At 65.4% G+C, this 17,566-nt stretch overlaps 1 protein-coding gene across 2 annotated transcripts; it reads right to left on the bottom strand.

Moving 5' to 3' along the window:
* Positions 1 to 3,281: 3,281 nt before the first annotated feature.
* On the bottom strand, positions 3,282 to 17,395 carry LOC112546096 (uncharacterized). Of its 2 annotated transcripts, XM_075901459.2 has the most exons (18): positions 17,317 to 17,395; positions 15,898 to 15,956; positions 15,611 to 15,703; positions 15,359 to 15,486; positions 15,037 to 15,180; positions 14,876 to 14,950; positions 14,383 to 14,553; positions 14,022 to 14,118; positions 12,677 to 12,900; positions 12,056 to 12,209; positions 8,925 to 9,133; positions 8,589 to 8,706; positions 6,426 to 6,628; positions 5,071 to 5,188; positions 4,525 to 4,694; positions 4,000 to 4,097; positions 3,797 to 3,903; positions 3,282 to 3,417 (listed from the first exon to the last, which is right to left on the bottom strand). In XM_075901459.2, the coding sequence occupies exons 1-17, from the start codon at positions 17,328 to 17,330 to the stop codon at positions 3,798 to 3,800; spliced, it is 2,181 nt and encodes a 726-aa protein (XP_075757574.2). In that variant the 5' UTR covers positions 17,331 to 17,395; the 3' UTR covers positions 3,282 to 3,417; position 3,797. The 2 variants fall into 2 exon arrangements, with proteins under 2 accessions (XP_075757574.2, XP_075757572.2); XM_075901457.2 differs by lacking the exon at positions 17,317 to 17,395 and having other exon boundaries at positions 15,898 to 16,349.
* Between the last annotated feature and the right edge of the window lie 171 nt (positions 17,396 to 17,566).

The following is a 17,566-nucleotide window of genomic DNA, read 5'->3' as shown; positions in this document are numbered from 1 at the left end:
TGCCCGCTCGCCCCGCGCCGCCTGCGGAACAGCGCTGCGCCTGCGCGTCCGGCGCGTGCCGCTCGCCCCGCCCCCGCCGGCCCGTTGCGCAGTTCTGCCTTTGGCCCGCCAGGGGGCGCCGTGGCCACAGAAGCGAGCCGCGCTCCGGGGCCGCACCTGCCCAGCCCTCTGCACAGCGCCCGCCGGGCCAGGCGGGGCGGGGCGCCGGCTGCGAGCGGGTCCTGCCACCCGCAGTAAGTGTCTCCCTGCCGCATCCCCGCGACAGCCAGGGCCTGGGTCCCACGGGGACCTGCCCGGCGCCCCACAGAGCGTGCGTGCGTGCGGCTGCGGGCCCGGTGCTGCGCTGCCCTGCCAGTAACTTCCCTTTTCCTTATGCTGGGGGGTTGCTGGTTAATCATGGGACGTGCTGTGTGCGGGCTGCAGTCATGCGTGGGCTGGGAAGTGAGCAGCACGGACTGGGGACACCCCGCCCGCGCCCCCAGTGACCATGACGAGGAATCCTCGGTCCAGCCTTGTTGGGAGAGTGGAAGGGGAGCCGGCTAGGTCAGGGGAGGCCAACGCATTTGACAAAGAGCCAAAACAGTGGCGGAAAACATGCAGAAAGCTACACCACAATTGTCAAGGGGAAAAAAAGACCAGAACAGAATTGTCGAACAAAAATATTTTACAAACTTTTTTTTAAAAGGAGACCGCCCCTTTAAGATGGCCACCATCTTGGGCACCATTTTTAAAACCCCACAGCTCTAACCCAGAAAGCACAAGGAAGCCCGGGGGGAGCCAGCGAGGGCTGTTTGGGGGAAGCACAGAAGCAGCTTCAGGAGCCACAGTTTTGGCGGGGCAAGAGCCGCATGCCGCTCATAAACCGAGGGGTTAGCCATGGCTGCTCTAGGTAAAGGCAGTGGGAGCAGGAACTCTGATCCTTTCACTAGCCTGTCGTCAGGTGTGTAGGAGCCGGAAAGTTCCCTCAATAGTGGGACCGTGCCCCACTTACACTAAGGAGGTTCTGCAACAGGCCAGGTCTGGTACAGGAACACGACTGAGGGTTTCCCAGCCTTGGGAAAGGCTTCAGCAGCAGAGAAAAAACCTCTGGCAGCTCCTCCTGGCTGCTCTTTTGCACCCCAGTGTTGGAGCCTCTACCTGCTGTATAGAAAAGTTCAGAGATGTGCAAGGAGGGAGATGGGATAGCAGGGAGTGAGCCCGGCGCGTGGGGGGACCAGAGGTGAACGGCATGCCTCACCATGGCTTGGGTCAGGCTGGAAGGCTGAGGAGCTGGGAGTGCACCAAAGCTCTGGTACAGGACAGCCCAAGGGACATAAATGACCTGGAGAAAGGGGTAAGCAGTGAGGTGGTAAAGTTTGAGGATGATACTAAACTGTTTAGGATAGTCAAGACAGAAGCAGACTGTGAAGAACTTCAAAACAATCTCACCAAACTGAGTGATTGGGCAACAAAATGGCAAATGAAATTTAATGTGGATAAGTGTAAAGTAATGCACGTTGGAAAAAATAACCCCAACTATACGTACGGTATAATGGGGGCTAATTTGGCTATGACAAATCTGGAAAGAGATCTTGGAGTTATCATGGACAGTTCTCTGAAAACTTCCACGCACTGTGCAGCGGCGGTCAAAAAGGCAAATAGGATTTTAGGAATTATTAAGAAAGGGATAGAAAATAAGACACAGAATATCTTACTGCCCCTGTATAAAACTATGGTACGCCCACATCTTGAATACTGTGTACAGATGTGGTCTCCTCACCTCAAAAAAAATATTTTGGCCTTAGAAAGGGTTCAGAAAAGGGCAACTAAAATTATTAGGGGTTTGGAACGGGTCCCACATGAAGAGAGGTTAAAGCGACTGGGACTTTTCAGTTTAGAAAAAAGGAGACTGAGGGGGGATATGATAGAGGTCTATAAAATCATGAGTGGTGTGGAGAGGGTGAATAAAGAAAAGTTATTTACTAATTCCCATAATAGAAGAACTAGAGGACACCAAATGAAGTTAGTGGGTAGGAGCTTTAAAACTAATAAAAGAAAGTTCTTCACACAGTGCGTAGTCAACCTGTGGAACTCCTTGCCAGAGGAGGCTGTGAAGGCTAGGACTATAACAGAGTTTAAAGAGAAGCTAGATAATTTCATGGAGGCTAGGTCCATTAAAGGCTATTAGCCAGGGGATAGAAATGGTGTCCCTGGCCTCTGTTTGTCAGAGGCTGGAGAAGGATGGCACGAGACAAATCGCTTGATCATTGTCTTCGGTCCACCCTCTCTGGGGCACCTGGTGCTGGCCACTGTCGGTAGACAGGATACTGGGCTAGATGGACCTTTGGTCTGACCCAGTACAGCTGTTCTTATGACAGCCTGTTCTTATTAGCCCAGGGATATTGGGTGGGCTCAGAGCTGGTTTGGCTTGGAGTTGTTAGCCCCTTACACACTGGGGATTTGTCTACACTACACATTTTTGTGGCAGAAAATATGCTAATGAGGGACTCATCATAAGTTGCAACATCATTAGCATATTTTCTGCCATTTCTTTTTGCGCAGAAACCCCATTTTGCGCAAGATCCTTATGCCTGTCCCGGGGGCTGCGCAAAATGGAAGTGGCTGCTCTGCTGCTTTTTGTGCCAAAACCCCTTGTGCAAAAAGAAACGGCAGAAAATCTGCTAATGATGTTGCAAGTTATGCTAATGAGTCCCTCATTAGCATATTTTTCTACCACACAAACGTGTCATGTAGACAGAGCCAGGGACTGGTCCAAGCCAGGTGGTGCCCTGGGCCAAGGGGAGATCTGGTGCTGGAGGAAGCCTGTGGCTCCCTGCCCCCAGCAGCAGGCTTTCAGCGCTCTGTCTAGGAGGCCCAGGTCTACCACTCCTGGTGGCCCTTGCCACCTCCTCACCTCCAGTTAAAAAAGACGCCAGAGCCCAGGAGTGAGGGCCAAGGACGTTTATTCTGGTCACGGCTCGGGGCCGGCCTGCATCCTGCCAGTCCCACATGCCTGTGAGGAAAGACACAGTCGAAAGTGGCGCCAGCCCTGCAGCTGCAGGGCCTGATGGGAGGAAGCAGCCAGTGATGCTGCCAGGTGGGCGGGGCCGCAGGGCCAACCTCAGGCTCCACCATCTGCTCCTTGCAGAGGGACCCTAGTGCCTGCTGGCCCCACCAGTGGGCCCAGAGAGCATTCACGCCCCCTCCGGGCAGAACTGTGCTCCGGTGGGTGCTGGGCGCCCAGGCAGTCCATGGTGTCACCCAGCCTCCTGCAGGCAGGGAGCGGGTAGGTGTGGCTCCCAGAAAGGGCAGCACGTGTGAAGACTTCCAGAGCAGCCAGAAGGAAGCTGCCCGCTCAGGGAGGGGTGGGAGACGGGTCAGACTCCTGCCCCTGGCTGGCGGCCCCAGGCCTGCGCTTCAGTTGCTTTCTCCTGAGGCCTGCAAGACAAAGCCCAGACCACGGTCAGGGTGTGGCCTGGCTCTGCAGGCCAGACGCAGCCGGAGTGACGCCGGTGCCTGAGCAGCTGGTGGTAGGCTCACTCCTGCGCTGGTGCTAATGGAGCCGTGTGGTGCTGCCACTCGGGCCAGAGCTCCGCACTCATGGGCAATGGCCTGGCCACCAGGGCCACGCAGGATCCTGTGGCACCATAGAGACAAACATCTGTTTGGGCATCGGCTTTAGCAGGCTGGAGCCGCCTGGGCAAACGCAGGAAAATGGCCCCCCAGCGATGTCGCTGCTGGCTCGCTCCCGGCTCAGTGCACCATACCAAGGGGTCTGCGCCTGCCAGCAAGTGCCTGGGCACAGAGGGTCACGTACCTCAGCCCACAGACTGGCGGGGCCCTGATGCCACGTCCTCCTGCAGCTGGTGTCGGGCCCAAATCCAGAGCGTCTCTGCCAAGGGGTAGCGGCAGCGCAGAGTCAGCCTGGTGAGGGTGACATTGGCTTAGCCCGGGGAGGGGGGAACCTTGGACCTCTCACACTGCAGGGACATCCCTCCTGGCCCCAGAGCTGCCCCTCACCTGTACCACGAGTCCCGGCTGATGATGGGGAAGATGGCGGGGACCCCCTCAGGCACGAAGGTCACCTCATTCTCATACACCAGGGAGTCTCCTTCAAACTGCAGGGGAGACAGGGACAGACTGGGATTCCTTGGGCTCCCCTGACCCCAGGAGCTCAGCCCCATCCGGCCTCATGGAGTCACAGCTTCTGGGTCACTCCCAGGTCAACCTGTCCCCAACATCTCGCTGGGCGAGGGAGCTTGGCCCAGCTAGAACACAGACTGAGGCCAGTGAATCCAGCTAGCTGGGCTGGCCTCTAGCTGTGGTGGGGCTGGAGGGTTCCCTGCACCCACATGGCTTGCTTCCCAAACAGCCGGCCTGCACCACTGCCCCATGGCAAAGCACTGCTAGCCCTGCCACCATCCCCTCGGGCCCAGCATAAGGCCTGGACTAAGCGAGAGCCTGCATCAGACCCACTCTCCGATCCCCAGCTGCCTCTCCCCAGTCCCAGGCGCCCACTGCCTGCCCCATGCTGTGGGGGCTCACCTGCCGTGTGGTCCCACAGGAGGCCAGAGAGAAGGAGAAGAGAGCCTGCGAGGAATCAGAGGCCACAGGCCCACAGCTTGGGTCCCTCAGGTGGGTCCGGCGGGGGTCAAGAGCAGGCCGGGTGTCCAGGCTCCGCACGGTGGCCACCATGGTGCCATTGGGCAGGCACACTGTGCTCGGCAGCGGGGAAGACAGCCTTGATCAGGCCCAGAGTCCCGCTATTACTCCTCATTTTCCCAGCAGCAGCTGCTGGGCAGCACTGTGCTCCCCCCAAATCCCATGCATGGTGTGGGCAGCTCCGGAGGGCTCTGTGCGCTCTCACCAGCGTGGAACTGGGCGCCGGGTGGGGGCCCTTCCCCCCACTGCGGAGGACAAGGCTGGCCTCCAGGTTGGTGGCCAGTGGCTGTGGAGGGGTAAGGACTCAGCCCCGACTCCTGAATGAGCCAGATCTAGAGGAGATGGGACACCTGTTCAACCAATCCCTTCACACGGGCCCAGACCCTCCCCCGGGACATCCGGTGCTGGGGTCTCCATCCAGGCACTCACCCAGAAGCTGCCCCGTGGGGAAGGTACAGACAATGGAGAAGGACGCCAGGACCGCGAGAGTCTTGTTGTCGCGCAAGGAGAACTCCAGCCGTGCTGCCAGCTGGTGCAGAGAGATGCTCTGGAGAGGCAATGGCAGGGGGTGATCTGCGGGCCCAGGCAGGACCCCACCCCAGCAGGCTCAGCACAACCCAGGGACTGGGAGAGGCCAGGCCAGTGCGAGGGCTGGCTACTGCCCCCTTTCGTCCTGAGGGCAGCAGTTACCTACCAGCCCCTGCTGGGGAAGGCATGAGGTAGGCTGGGACCAAGGGGCTAGATCAGTGGGTTAACCCAGCCCCTGCCCATCCCATGGGGCACTAGACCCTTCCCCCCATTCTCTGAGGAGCCAGGCAGTGCGCCGAGACTCTGCTGCATGGTGGGAGGTGGAGTCGCTCCCCACTCAGATGCAGCAAGCCTGCGTGTTGGATTCTCCTCGCCCCCCCAGGGCACAATGGGACAGGCGGCACCTTGCTGCAGAGAAAGGCTTCAAAGGCTGGTGCTAAGTGACCAAGAAGAGCTGGGAAAGGGCTTGCAGAGGGAGGAAGAACACAACTGCTGCAGCGTGGACAGGTCACACACCGCCAGTGCCAGCACTGCGCCTGGTCCTCCACGGGTACCTGAGTCCAGCGGGAGACCCCAGCCACAGGCGGGGACTTAGAGACTGTGGCCTGCATCTCCCTGTCACAGAGAGCCAGCCCGCGGGACAGGTGCCTGCTAGTAGAATCTCCCCAGAACCCAGAGGGAGAGTGACAGGAGGAGGGGGCAGGGCTGAGGACAAGGAATTCATTGAAAATGCATGTGGAGACCTCCCAGGCTGGGGCCAATCAGCCGGAGAGACCTGCCCTCGCGCAAGGAGAGACCTGCCCTCGCGCAAGGAGAGACCTGCCCTCGCACAAGGAGAGACCTGCCCTCGCACAAGGAGAGACCTGCCCTCCCACAAGGAGAGACCTGCCCTCGCGCAAGGAGAGACCTGCCCTCGCACAACAAGGAAACAAACAGCTCCTGCCCAGGGCAGTCGGCTGAAACTTTTTGGAACTTTCATGTTGCGAGACATTTTGCGAGCCAGAAAGAAAGTGTCGTTTTGAATTGGAGGGGGGGCCGCGGTGCCATTCCCAGCACCAAGTGACCAGCTTCCCCTCTTCCCAGCCATATGGACGCTGCCTGCGGAATGGCAGACACTCCCCCACGGCGTGAGCAGCGCCTGTGCCCAGTTAAGGGTAGGTGGCCAGCTGCCCTTCTCGCTGCCTCCCCCGAGAACTGCAATCCCCACCAGAAAATGTGTCCTGCCTCCTCCCCAGGCCCCGAGCTCCCCCACCCACCTCATAGGCCAGGCCAGGAGCCAGAAGGGAGACAGCCAGGCGGAAATGGTGACCATCATCTGACACTTGGTAGCTGTGGGGAGCTGCCTGCTGGCTCAGGGGCTGCTCCCCAATGTAGGGAACCCAGAACCGGTCCAGGCTCCCCCGAGTCATCACCAGCACGAGTGCCCCTGGCTCACAGGAGCCCTGGAAGGTGGGTGGCACTGCCAGGAGGAAAAGGAAGTAAATCAAGGCCCATGAGCAACTCGGAGCCAACAGCTCAGCAAGGCCCTGTGCTGGAGGGATACGGGGATGGGCAGCGGGGAGCTGCTAGGAGGGGTGGGACATGGAGCCACTGACACCCATAGACTCCTGACCACGCTCACTCATGCCATCCCAACCCTTGTGCCAACCTCTGCATCTCCCCACATTAGCACCAACCCCAGGTCCAGCTGAAACCCGCCTCCCTTCCCACCCTGGAACTGGCCCTCACAGCCTCCCACCGCCTCCCTTCCCACCCTGGAACCCGGCCCTCACAGCCTCCCACCGCCCCCCGTCCCACCCTGGAACCGGCCCTCACAGCCTCCCACCACCCCCCTTCCCACCCTGGAACCGGCCCTCACAGCCTCCCACCACCCCCCTTCCCACCCTGGAACCGGCCCTCACAGCCTCCCACCGCCCCCCTTCCCACCCTGGAACCGGCCCTCACAGCCTCCCACCGCCCCCCGTCCCACCCTGGAACCGGCCCTCACAGCCTCCCACCACCCCCCTTCCCACCCTGGAACCGGCCCTCACAGCCTCCCACCGCCCCCCGTCCCACCCTGGAACCGGCCCCCACAGCCTCCCACCACCCCCCTTCCCACCCTGGAACCGGCCCTCACAGCCTCCCACCACCCCCCTTCCCACCCTGGAACCGGCCCTCACAGCCTCCCACCGCCCCCCGTCCCACCCTGGAACCGGCCCTCACAGCCTCCCACCACCCCCCTTCCCACCCTGGAACCGGCCCTCACAGCCTCCCACCACCCCCCTTCCCACCCTGGAACCCGGCCCTCACAGCCTCCTGCCGCCCCCCTTCCCACCCTGGAACCCGGCCCTCACAGCCTCCCACCGCCACCCGTCCCACCCTGGAACCGGCCCTCACAGCCTCCCGCCGCCCCCCTTCCCACCCTGGAACCCGGCCCTCACAGCCTCCCACCGCCCCCCTTCCCACCCTGGAACCCGGCCCTCACAGCCTCCCACCACCCCCCTTCCCACCCTGGAACCGGCCCTCACAGCCTCCCGCCGCCCCCCGTCCCACCCTGGAACCGGCCCTCACAGCCTCCCGCCGCCCCCCTTCCCACCCTGGAACCGGCCCTCACAGCCTCCCGCCGCCCCCCGTCCCACCCTGGAACCGGCCCTTACAGCCTCCCGCCGCCCCCAGTCCCACCCTAGAACCCGGCCCTCACAGCCTCCCGCTGTCCCCCGTCCCACCCTGGAACCCGCCCCCCATCCCACCCTGGAACCGGCCCTTACAGCCTCCCGCCGCCCCCAGTCCCACCCTAGAACCCGGCCCTCACAGCCTCCCGCCGCCCCCCGTCCCACCCTGGAACCCAGCCCTCACAGCCTCCCACCGCCCCCCGTACCACCCTGAAACCGGCCCTCACAGCCTCCCGCCGCCCCCCGTCCCACCCTGGAACCGGCCCTCACAGCCTCCCGCTGCCCCCTCTTCCACTCTGGAACCGGCCCTCAAGGCCTCCCACTCCCCTCCTTCCCAGCCTGGAGCCGGCCCTCACAGCCTCCTGCCGCCCCCCGTCCCACCCTGGAACCCGGCCCTCACAGCCTCCCACTCCCCCCCGTCCCACCCTGGAACCGGCCCTCACAGCCTCCCGCCACCCCCCGTCCCACCCTGGAACCCGGCCCTCACAGCCTCCCACTCCCCCCCATCCCACCCTGGAACCCGGCCCTCACAGCCTCCCGCTCCCCCCCGTCCCACCCTGGAACCCGGCCCTCACAGCCTACCGCCGCCCCCCGTCCCACCCTGGAACCCGGCCCTCACAGCCTCCCACCGCCCCCCGTCCCACCCTGGAACCCGGCCCTCACAGCCTCCCACCACCCCCCTTCCCACCCTGGAACCGGCCCTCACAGCCTCCCGCTGACCCACATCCCACCATGGCCACAGTCCTACTATGCCCTGCCCCAGCTCACCCACATCTGGGACGTCGCAGGTGACGAGCCCTGGCTGGGCAAAGGTCTGGCCCGTGGGCACCAGCCGCAGGGTGTAGTTGAGGTGCAGGGTGTAGCGCCTGAGGGGGCCATGCAGGTACTGCCAGAAGGACAGAATGGGTCAGAGTCAGACCCCCCAGCCAGGGGCACAGAGCAAAGTGGCTGTCCTAGGGCGTGCCATGTGAGGCACCCTGACAGTCCCACCTCTGCTGGCCCCTCATGCCAGCCTGCAGCGCGGGCCAGGCCTCCCAGAGCACCTGGGGCTCTGACAGCCGCTCAGCCCCCATGCCCTCTGCCGTCCACCCCGGCCCCCCTTACCTGCTGCTGCACCAGGGGGTCAGCAAAGGGCACCCTCAGCGCAAAGGCCTTGGTGCCGTTGGGGTTGGGCTCCTCGTGGGGGTCAAAGCCGCAGTCCTGGGCCTGGTGGTGGCTCAGGGGCCGTCCGCCCACCGAGACCGACACCAGCTCCACGTCAGGCAGGAAGTGCCCCAGGCGCACCGTGAAGTAGCCCTCTGCCGCGACAGAGTCTGGGGGGAGAGGTGCTGCAGGGCGGGCGCTTCGCTGCCGCGTCCACCGGCCAGGGACCAGGGTGCTGATCTCAGCGTCCCCAGACTGCCAGCGAACCGGGGGTGGCGTCTAACCTGCGCTGCCCGCAGTGCCCCTCCAGTCTGCCCTGCACGGGGCCCCAGCCGAACATGGAAAGGGGCGAGGGACGCAGCAGGGACTGGCAGCCGGCGCTGGCCGAGGCCTGGGGGGCAGCAGCACTTTGCTTTCCCAGCCTGCACCACAGCCCCTCGCGCTGCACCAAGGCCCAAGAGCTGCCGGCTGCTTGGAAAAGGCCGTGGCACCTGCCCGCTGCGTAAGCGTTGGCTGCAGGCTGTCTGGAGGTGGGGGCTCGCTAAGCCTGGGCCTGTCGTTCCTCCAAGAGCCCGGGAAAAGCCTGGGGCAATGGACACTGGAGCACCCCACGCACATGACGTCCCATGGGGCAGCTGTCAGCCCTTATCTGCCAAAGCAACGAGAGGCCTTTCCGAAAACACCCACTGGCCACCACGACACAGAACCGCTCCGCACCGACATTCCACACAAGGTGGCCGAGGAGCTGCCAGGAGCCATATCCCCAGCGATGCCACAGCCCAGCAGCGGCCGAGCTCTGGGACTCTGTTCTCACCCATAACCATTCCCAGTCTGGGGACAATTTACACCTTCAAGTCAGCCATGGGCACCAGCATGGCCCCCCAGTTCGCTAACATTTTTATGGCTGACCTCGGACATTTCCCGCCTCTCCTTCAGCGACACCGTCGACATCTTCATCATACGGGAAGGAGATCCCTCAAGAATTCAACCGGGATTTCAACAACTTCCACCCACCATCAACCTCAGCCTGCATCAGCCCACACAAGACATCCACTTCCTGGAACCACAGGGCAAGTAAGTGATGGTCCCATGAACACCCCTCTACACCAGAATCCTACTGACCAATATTCTGACCTACATGCCTCTAGCTCAGTCCAGGACACATCACACAAGCCATTGTTTACAACCAGGCCCTCAAAGGCAACCAGATTTGCTCCAATCCCACAGACAAACACCAACTGGATCTGTCTCAGGCATTCTTAGCACTGAAATAGCCACCTGGGGAAGTGAGGAAACGGATTGGCAGAGCCAGACAAGTACCCAGGAGTCACCTGCTACAAGACAGAAGCAACCAGGCAAACCCCAGCACATCATCAGTGATCCACCACCTCTCCTGGAAAACGGTCCCTCCCTGTCACAGGCCTTGGGAGACAGGCCACAGACAGCCCCCCAAGCAAACCCTCACCAGGGCCCTTCCCCTGCACCAAACGCCGTTGCCAACGGTGCACACGTCCACACAAACGAGGGCTGTTAAAACCATGGCAGGGCCGTGGGGTCCAACCAGTTCGGAAGCAGTAGCCACTCTAGGGGCTGCTGCCATCGCGACCCAGCCCCACGCAACTGTCCAAATAGCCACGTGTGGCGAATGGCCGGCGAGTTGGACGCCACAGTCGTAGGACAACCGAGGAACCGCTGAACATCTCAGCAGCGACTCGGTTCCCAGCGCACGGGCCCTGCAGGGTACGCTGAGCTGTGAACGGCAGAGCCCGCAGCGAAGTCTCCCGGGGCGAGCCTGCCCCACGCCTGCCCAGCTCCTGGGGAGATGGCTTTGCTGAGTGTAACCGACAATTATTGGCTGAATGGTTAGTCGTTTCCACTCAAACATCCCCACCACAAGCAACACCATCACAGGACCTGGCCACACCCCCAGGAGCTCAGCCACCTGCCCATGCACCGATGCGATCTGCTATCAGTGCCGGCAACGTCCCTCTGCCATGGACACTGGCCAAACCGGACAGGCTCTGCGCCAAAGGGACACAAAGCAGACATCAGGGATGGTATCACACCCGTGAACCCGCAGGGGCCATTCAACCTCCCTGGACACTCCGTAAGAGACTGACAAGCGGCCGTCCCGCAACACAAACGCTTCCAAACCAGACGTCCAGGAGAGCCTGAGCGCCAAGTCATCTGCAAAGCTGACACTTCTCCTGGGTTGGAGCAGGAGCAGGGAATGGCGGGCTCCCTCCGTCTTCACATCTCCCCATCCCCTGACTGAATCAGCCTCATTACCATCGGTCCTACCTGTGCGCGGGTGCATGCTGGTGGGCGCGGGTGCATGCTGGTGGGCGCGGGTGCATGCTGGTGCGCGCGGGTGCATGCTGGTGGGCGCGGGTGCATGCTGGTGGGCGCGGGTGCATGCTGGTGGGCGCGGGTGCATGCTGGTGGGCGCGGGTGCATGCTGGTGCGCGCGGGTGCATGCTGGTGCGCGCGGGTGCATGCTGGTGCGCGCGGGTGCATGCTGGTGCGCGCGGGTGCATGCTGGTGCGCGCGGGTGCATGCTGGTGGGCGCGGGTGCCTGCTGGTGCGCGCGGGTGCATGCTGGTGCGCGCGGGTGCATCGCTACCTCTGATATCCACTCCATGCATCTGATGAAGTGGTTTTTCCCCATAGAAGCTTGCGCCCAAATCGATCTGTTAGACCTTAGAGAGCCCCGGGACTCCTTGTCTGTGCAAAAGGGGGGCTTTCCCCTCACGCGGAGCCCCTGTGGCAGGGTCTGGTGCAGCGCTGCTGGGGGGGCACCACGATGAGGCTGAGCCTGGAGTCTGTCTGGACAGAGATCCATGTGCTCCTGCCCCCCAGAGCTCGTTCTGTGCTTACCAGCATCGTCCCCCACCCCACAACCCGCCCTTTCCACCCGGGCCCTGCAGAAACTGTCAGAGGGGCAGCTCCTGTTGAGGCTCCTGCCGCTGGGGGCCCATGCCAGGACCTCTGAGGGGGCCGTCAGAAAGGCAGGGCTCCCATGGGATCCCCATTCCAGGGCCAAGCGGCCCCGGCCTAGTGCCAGAGCCAGGGGCCGCAGGGGCTGTGCCTACCGTCGATGATGCGGGGTGGCCGGGGTGAGAAGGGGGTGTGGATGGGCCGGTAGCTGCGGTGATGCGTCCGATCACTTGCATCGCCTTGCCAGTGCCGGTCCAACAGCAGGTGGATGCTGTACCTGGTGCCATAGCGCTTACCCTCCAGGGCGCTCTGTGGGGGGGGGGGGAGCTGTGACCCCACAGAGGAGACGCTCCACCCCCTGGAGCGGTGAGCTCAGTCATGGGACAGCCAGGACCAGCTCTTCCCCTGGGCAGCCCCACTCTGACCCGCGCCCCGCGAGGTGGAGGGGTTGGACCAGGAGGGACCTTGCACCTCCGCGGGGAGCCGGCTGAGAGCTGCTGCAGGGAGCTGGAGGCTGCAAGAGCCTGGGCACAGAGCAGGTGGTGACAGGAGTTCATGGCCTTGTCGCAGGCTGGAGAGCCAGGTTCTGTCCCGGTGCAGGGCAGGGCGCAGGGTCCCAAGGCTCAGAGCAGGGCAGGCCGGAGCCAGGACGCCGCATCCCTGCCACGTGACTGAGGGCCTCCCGCTCGTCCAGCCAGAGGGCGAGCCCGTTACCCCAGGGCCTGGTGCAGCCCCCACCCGCAGAGCGGCCCCTGCTGCCCGGCCGGCCCCCTGACCTGCATCAGCCCCCCAGGGGCACCGATGGGCACCACAACGCGCACGAGCCTAGCGTCCGTCAGCAAGGCATAGCCATTGCGGGTGATTGTGGCTGCATCAATCAGGCGGCCGTCCAGGCCCATCTGGACCCTCTCGTCTCGGTACCGCTCCGGCCAAAGCACCAGGGAGGGCAGGATCCGTGGGGTCTCCCAGCTCAGGGTGGTGGCACTGACTACGGGGGAGCCTGTGGACAGGGGGCCGTGAGCTCCACCACCTGGTCCCCTGGGCTCTGCTCCCCCAGCCCTGCCGGTGCCCCCAACTCCCCCACCCGCAGCCCTGCTGGTGCCCCCCACCCGCAGCCCCCGCCCGCCCAGCCCTGCCGGTGCCCCCCACTCCCCACCCGCAGCCCCCGCCCGCCCAGCCCTGCCGGTGCCCCCCACCCCCCACCCGCAGTCCCCACCCGCCCAGCCCTGCCGGTGCCCCCCACCCCCCACCCGCAGTCCCCGCCCGCCCAGCCCTGCTGGTGCCCCCCACTCCCCACCCGCAGCCCTGCCGGTGCCCCCCACCCACAGCCCCCACCCGCCCAGCCCTGCCGGTGCCCCCCACTCCCCAACCGCAGCCCTGCCGGTGCCCCCCACCCGCAGCCCCCGCCCGCCCAGCCCTGCCGGTGCCCCCCACCCCCCACCCGCAGTCCCCGCCCGCCCAGCCCTGCCGGTGCCCCCCACCCGCAGCCCCCGCCCGCCCAGCCCTGCCGGTGCCCCCCACCCCCCACCCGCAGTCCCCGCCCGCCCAGCCCTGCCGGTGCCCCCCACCCCCCACCCGCAGTCCCCGCCCGCCCAGCCCTGCTGGTGCCCCCCACTCCCCACCCGCAGCCCTGCCGGTGCCCCCCACCCACAGCCCCCACCCGCCCAGCCCTGCCGGTGCCCCCCACTCCCCAACCGCAGCCCTGCCGGTGCCCCCCACCCGCAGCCCCCGCCTGCCCAGCCCTGCCGGTGCCCCCCACCCGCAGCCCCCGCCCGCCCAGCCCTGCCGGTGCCCCCCACTCCCCAACCGCAGCCCTGCCGGTGCCCCCCACCCGCAGCCCCCGCCCGCCCAGCCCTGCCGGTGCCCCCCACTCCCCAACCACAGCCCTGCCGGTGCCCCCCACCCGCAGCCCCCGCCCGCCCAGCCCTGCCGGTGCCCCCCACTCCCCAACCGCAGCCCTGCCGGTGCCCCCCACCCGCAGCCCCCGCCCGCCCAGCCCTGCCGGTGCCCCCCACTCCCCCACCCACAGCCCCCACCCGCCCAGCCCTGGGCTCCCCACGCCGCTCTGCGGTGCCCCTTACTCCCCAACTGCAGCCGACACAGGTTCCCTCCCAGACTCACTGACGGGGCAGGCAACGGCTGTGTCCACCATGAGCATCATCCAGGCCTGTTTGTAGAACACGGTCGCCCTGGCCATTTCCACATCCAGCCCCTCCACCTGGAGAGAGGGTCAGTGCAGGGGCACAGGGGGGTCCTTGCCACTCCCTCCGGGCCCCCACGCGCCGTCAGCCCAGGGCAGGGAATCTGACCCCAGCATAATGGGGTGTGACTGGCACGGACCGTAGCTCAGTCAGCCCCTTCTCCCCCACCAGGGCTGGGCGCGAGCCCCCTTTGTCCCCAGTTCCCGCCTCCCACTGGGCACACAGTGCCCCCGCCCCCTGTCCCTAGCCCCCAAGCCCCACTGGGCCCCCCAGCGCCTCACTGTGGCTCTCTCGCTCTGGGTGGTGCCGTAGGGAGCCCGGAAGAGGACGCGGGTGGCCGTGGTGTTCACTCCGTAGCCCAGGCTGTGGGCCATTGTGGCGGGCATGCTGAGCAGGGAGCCGTTCCGGAAATGGAAGACAACCTGCCACACCTGCTTCAGGGCCCCCTGGGCCTGCAGGGGAGAGACACAGGGCTGAGTCTCCCCATCCGCTGGGCGGAGCTGGCACCGCTCAGCCCCCCTTGCAGACACCTTGGGGCAGAGACATCGGCCCTGCAGAGGGCTCAGGGCTCCAGCGCTGGCACAGCCCAGCTCAGTGGCCCCGTGGCAACGTGGCCAGCCCCCCATGGCGCCAGCTCACCTCCACGTCCTGCCGGGGAGCAGAAAGGCCATGGGGCTGGGGGCAGCAGGCAGCCAAGTGCCCTGGCTGCTCCGAGGGCAGGGCTTGCCAGGCGCCAGGCACTGCTCCCGGGCCCCCCTGCCCCAGGCCACTCACCACTGGCCAGGCCGCGATCCAGTCCTCGTTCAGGGCCTCACTGGCGATGCCGGGCACAGCCCGCCGGACCGACACCTGCGGCAACACCGGCGCCTCAGGCTGGGGACAGCTGTCAGGACACAAGCCCTGCCCCGCCCCATCCCCCATGCCGCCTCCCTCACCTCCATGTAGTTCTCCTCGCAGACGATCTCCCGGGGGCTCCAGGGGGCTCCCAAGGGGCAGCTGATGGCCACATCATAGGGGGTGCCGGGTCCCGTAGGGCCTGTCACCTCCACCCACAGCTGCAGGCCGAATTCCTGGTCAAACTGGGGTCCCAGCGAAAGAGTCCGGGTCAGCCCTGCCCGTGGCTGGGCCCTGCCCCACACAGGCGATGGGGCAGGACACCAAGCCGCGGGGCTGCAGTTCTGGCAGAGTAGTGGGGTGCAGTGGTTATAGGGCTGGGGGCGGAGCAGGGGGACAGACCCCCCCGGCTGGGGCACTCACTGTGTTGTGGACAGAACACGCCAGGAAGGAGACACGGATCTGGGGATTGCCCCGGAGGTCACTGCCGGCTGTGAAGCCACACTGCGAAGCCAGCTGTGGGGTTGCCTCAATGCTCTGCCCCGAGTCAGCTGGGGGGAGAGACCAGCTGGAACCCCCATTACTCCTCGCTCTGCCCCGCCCCGGCCAGCCCCTCCCTACCTCCCTGGGCCTCTCCCCAACGAGCCACCACGAGGCACCCATGGCCCCACTCACTGTAGACCCCATAGCGCCAGCCGCTCCGCCCCACGAAGGCCCGGTCCAGCCAGATCCAGAAGAAACGGCCCCGGCACTCAGTGCGAGCGGCTCCTGGGGGGTGCACAGTGTTACAGGGGCACCGGGCCGGCCAGGAGAGCGCCTGCTCCAGCCACTCAGCGCCCCGCTCAGGGCCATGGTGCCCATCCCAGCTACCCACCCCCAGGGGCCCTGCCACAGTGCAGCCCAGCCCCCACCCGGGCGTGGCCAGTCCAGGACCCCCAGCAGAGCAGGCCTGGCAGACTCACCGTGGGGGAAGGGCAGGGAGGCCACGGACCAGGGCAGCCCCACGCAGAGCAGGCCCAGGCTGCAAAGAGGAAGGGGGCAGGTCACACACGGCAGGGAGCCCGAGAGGCTGGGCACAGCCGGGCTCTGGGCCAGGGCAGCAGCTGCCTGCGCTGAGCATGTGGCTGGGAACCGGACTGAGGTGCAGCCAGGGCCCCAGACGGAGCAGCGACCTTGCACCGCGGGCTGCGGGATGCACTGATACCTGCACCCATGTGCTGGGCTACAGGCACCCCCAGCCATGCACTGCTGCCCCGCCCACAGGCCCCGCCCACTCCCAGCCATGCACTGCTGCCCCGCCCACAGGCCCCACCCACTCCCAGCCATGCACTGCTGCCCCGCCCACTCCCAGCCATGCACTGCTGCCCCGCCCACAGGCCCCACCCACTCCCAGCCATGCACTGCTGCCCCGCCCACTCCCAGCCATGCACTGCTGCTCCGCCCACAGGCCCCGCCCACTCCCAGCCATGCACTGCTGCCCCGCCCACAGGCCCCGCCCACTCCCAGCCATGCACTGCTGCCCCACCCACAGGCCCTGCCCGCTCCCAGCCTTGCCCCCCCGCAGCTCTAGGTGCTGCACAGTTCCTGCCACAGAAGTTAAGTTCCCCAAACCTCCTGTCCTGAGTGGGAGGAGCAATGTGGGGGCTATGGCACAGTGATGAGCCAGAAATTCCTCCCCCCTCCTCCTGGGCTGCTGCCCAGAGATAGAAGCTGCCTTGACAGCAGCGTTGTCCCCACATGGCCTTCAGCTGAGACACCCCCGAGAACCAAACCCAAACACGAGCCAGCTGCCCTTGGCGTGACAGGGACTGGACACATGCCAGCCTGCTCCAGATACCCACCTGCCATGCCCCCCACAGCCCAGAGAGGGGGCAGCCCCCCCACAGCCACTGCCCCCCCACAGCCCAGAGAGGGGCAGCCCCCCCACAGCCACTGCCCCCCCACAGCCCAGAGAGGGGGCAGCCCCCCCACAGCCACTGCCCCCCCACAACCCAGAGAGGGGGCAGCCCCCCCACAGCCACTGCCCCCCCACAACACAGAGAGGGGCAGCCCCCCACAGCCACTGCCCCCCCACAGCCCAGAGAGGGGGCAGCCCCCCCACAGCCCCTGACCCCCCCAACCCAGAGAGGGGGCAGCCCCCCCCACAACCCAGACATGGGGGCAGGTCCCCTCACTGCCATTGCTCCCCTCCCCCCCCCAACTCAGAGATGGGGGCAATCTCCTCACACCCACTGCTCCCCCCCAACCCAGAGAGCAGGCAGCCCCCTCACAGCCACGACTCCCCCCCAACCCAGAGAGGGGGCAGGATGCTTTCAGACCCCCCACCCCTTTATCTCCAGCCCCCCTCCCCCCAGCTTCACGCCACCCTGCCCCCCACTCACTGCAGCAGGAGCATTTTGGCCTGGCCAGCTGAGCCCGGGGAGCCGGGGACACCGCTAGCCGGTCCTGCCCACGCCTGGCAGCTGCTTTGCTGAGCTGGGTGGGGCTTGGCTGGGACCAGTCCAGGGCCTTGGAGATGAGATAAGGCCCCGGCTGAGCGGCCCTGGAGGAGTCGGGATGCCAGGACTGAGTGTGATCTAGTGCCACCCACGCCCCTGCCCGGTTGGCATGCCGGGAGACTGAGCTCCTTCC

The sequence above is a fragment of the Pelodiscus sinensis genome, chromosome 17 (genome assembly GCF_052426305.1).
Source record: "Pelodiscus sinensis isolate ZL-2025 chromosome 17, ASM5242630v1, whole genome shotgun sequence".
Lineage (NCBI taxonomy): Eukaryota > Metazoa > Chordata > Testudines > Trionychidae > Pelodiscus > Pelodiscus sinensis.
The sequence above is the reverse complement of the archived record's forward strand: the minus strand, read 5'-3'. Positions and strand labels throughout refer to the sequence as shown.